This window comes from Cucurbita pepo, unplaced genomic scaffold (genome assembly GCF_002806865.2).
Source record: "Cucurbita pepo subsp. pepo cultivar mu-cu-16 unplaced genomic scaffold, ASM280686v2 Cp4.1_scaffold001466, whole genome shotgun sequence".
NCBI lineage: Eukaryota > Viridiplantae > Streptophyta > Magnoliopsida > Cucurbitales > Cucurbitaceae > Cucurbita > Cucurbita pepo.
The window spans coordinates 1-2,384 of record NW_019647629.1 but is presented as its reverse complement, the minus strand read 5'-3'; the positions used below and the strand labels follow the sequence as shown (position 1 = coordinate 2,384).

Sequence of the window (2,384 nt, the reverse complement as noted above, 5' to 3'; positions counted from 1 at the left end):
GCTGCACCTTCAATATGAGTTCTTCTGTTGTTCATTAATGGATGGACCTGAAATGTCGAAGTGAATGGAGTTAGATTCATTCCAATGATTATGTATTGATAATAAAATGAACTTTTTTGTTACCGCTCCTTCTGTATATATAAAGGAGAGGGAAATAATAAGGTGGTAAGATGGAATTAATTGAAGTAAACCCAACAGCATACTTTGCTTTGTTTTACCTATTCAGGCCTCCTATAAGGTATATACCCTTCATTTAATGGCATCTACCTTTAATTAAGGAATCAAAAGCTTCAAAATCCTCCAACCACACACGTGGTTGAACTTAGATAAACAAGCTACAACCAACATCATCCCACTCACCCACTTTAAAGAACCTGAAAATGACTACCATAGAACTACTACAACCGTTGAATGAATAATTAAAAGTATTGTAACAGAAGATATATAATTTCAGATAATGCCAAAACGAGCATAACTCAACTAAGATCTTGTATGAGATCTCATATTGATTGGGGAGAAAAACGAAGCATTCTTTATAAGGGTGTAGAAACTTCCCCCTAGTAGACGCGTTTTAAAAACCTTGAAGGGAAACCCAAAAGGGAAAGCCCAAAGATGACAATATCTACTAGCGGTAGGCATGAACTATTACATCGACGAAAGTTTGAATCTACCCATCTACCTATTGAACTAAAAAAACACAATAATAATAATTAAATTATATATAATCTCAGATGATGATGAATGGCAAATGTCTAAGTATATAAAATATGCAGTTAGAGGGGGGGAAGAACATGTATAAAATATACAGTAAGAGAGAGAAAAATAGCAGAGTGAGTGGAGCGAGCGGCAGTAACAAAAAACAAACATTTGGAAGCAGGAAGTAATGATGGATTAGATAAGATTCTTTCCCATACGCCATTACAGAAAACAAAAAAGAATTGGAAAGGGGGGAGGGGGCCACCACAAGAAAGGAGCCAAAACAAAAAATGAGACTTACACAGGGTCATGAAATAGTAGGTTCTGAATTCTGATTCTTTTCTGAACAGTGTCGCTCCAGCAGCTTGAGACTTGATCACAGTGATGCTTATCCTTAAATAAGAAGGTGGAGTGACTTGTCTTGCATGGAGAGATAAGGACCAAAGTTCTCTACTGGGACCAGAAAGAACTGCAAACAAAGATAATCAAGGAAGAAGAGAAAGAAAAGAACAAGAAGATATTGGGATGATAAAATGTTATTCCATCACAGTGTTCTTTGTTTTTTTTTTTTTTCACTGTTTCCATCAGTCCAAGTATAGGGAGGGAAAATACAGTACAAATGGAGTAAAAGTAAAAAAAAATTCTAAGTAAATTTCTGTACCCCACACATTCACCTAATTACCCAGATTACCCAAAGGCCTAAATCCTACACCAATCCATACACCCTGCGCCCTCAGGCCTTGAGTCCTATTTGCTGTGTAATTCAAATTCTTGTTATGTTACAGCCATTAGTACAGCCCTACTTCTTTACAAGTAAAAGGGTGACAGAAACTAAGATCTGACTATCTACCAATTATAAGCACAACATAACCTGAGAACATCGAGAAAAATAGGTCCGGAATCCTGATATATTGAGTGAATTTCGTGATCTAATCGTCCAATTTCTCCCATTCGTAACGACCGGGAAGTGGCTTGTCTGTGACCAGGTCGTAGTTATACCTGCAGTTAACCGGGAATGTAATACTCCTGATGTGAATTTAGCTCAATCCTCACGATAAGTTTCAAAGGGCGTCGAAAACAATATTGACAATGAAAAATGTATCACTTACTTCTCAATGAATTTCCTCTGCTGCTCTCCTTCGGCCCAGTTGAAGAAATCGTCAACTTCCTGAGCAGTTGGAACATCTGTTGCAGAGGAGTTCTGCAGCTGTATCCTATCATCAGTGGTACTTGACACCTTTGTAGAAGAGCTCGGCGTTCGTATGCTGTCGGCCTTCCTTATCAAACTACAAGGAGTGGATTCCCTACTGCTCCCCAGTAAAATGAACACTGGTTAGAATTCGATTCTAAACAAAAACTACAGAACAATTCATATATGTAAACAAAGCCAGAGGATGGAGGCGGCTATTCTGAGAAATAAATCATATGTAGTATGTCAACTCATTGAATGCCTCAAATAAGAACAAAAAGACGTGCAGGATGAACAGATTTCAGCTCCTTCAATTTGAAGGACGAACAATGAAAGGGTGAACGTTAAAGTTTTTCGGGGGAATCTTCACGTGATTCAATAGAGCCCCACGCTGGATTGGGCAAAAAAATACAAAAAGGTAGGCATGATGAAGTTAGATAAACGAACGAACAGGAGAATAAAGGTAAAGCAATTCAAAAGGCACAATCCTTCAAAAGTA

General features: G+C 37.8%; 1 protein-coding gene across 1 annotated transcript; it reads right to left on the bottom strand.

The window, feature by feature from the left end:
- Positions 1-1,214: 1,214 nt before the first annotated feature.
- Positions 1,215-2,025, bottom strand: LOC111786337 (cyclin-dependent kinase inhibitor 4-like; the record flags this gene model as incomplete). The annotated part of the gene is made up of 2 exons (XM_023666640.1): positions 1,215-1,695; positions 1,806-2,025. Coding segments are annotated over 2 exons (290 nt in total), but the record flags the coding sequence as incomplete, so codon positions are not given.
- Between the last annotated feature and the right edge of the window lie 359 nt (positions 2,026-2,384).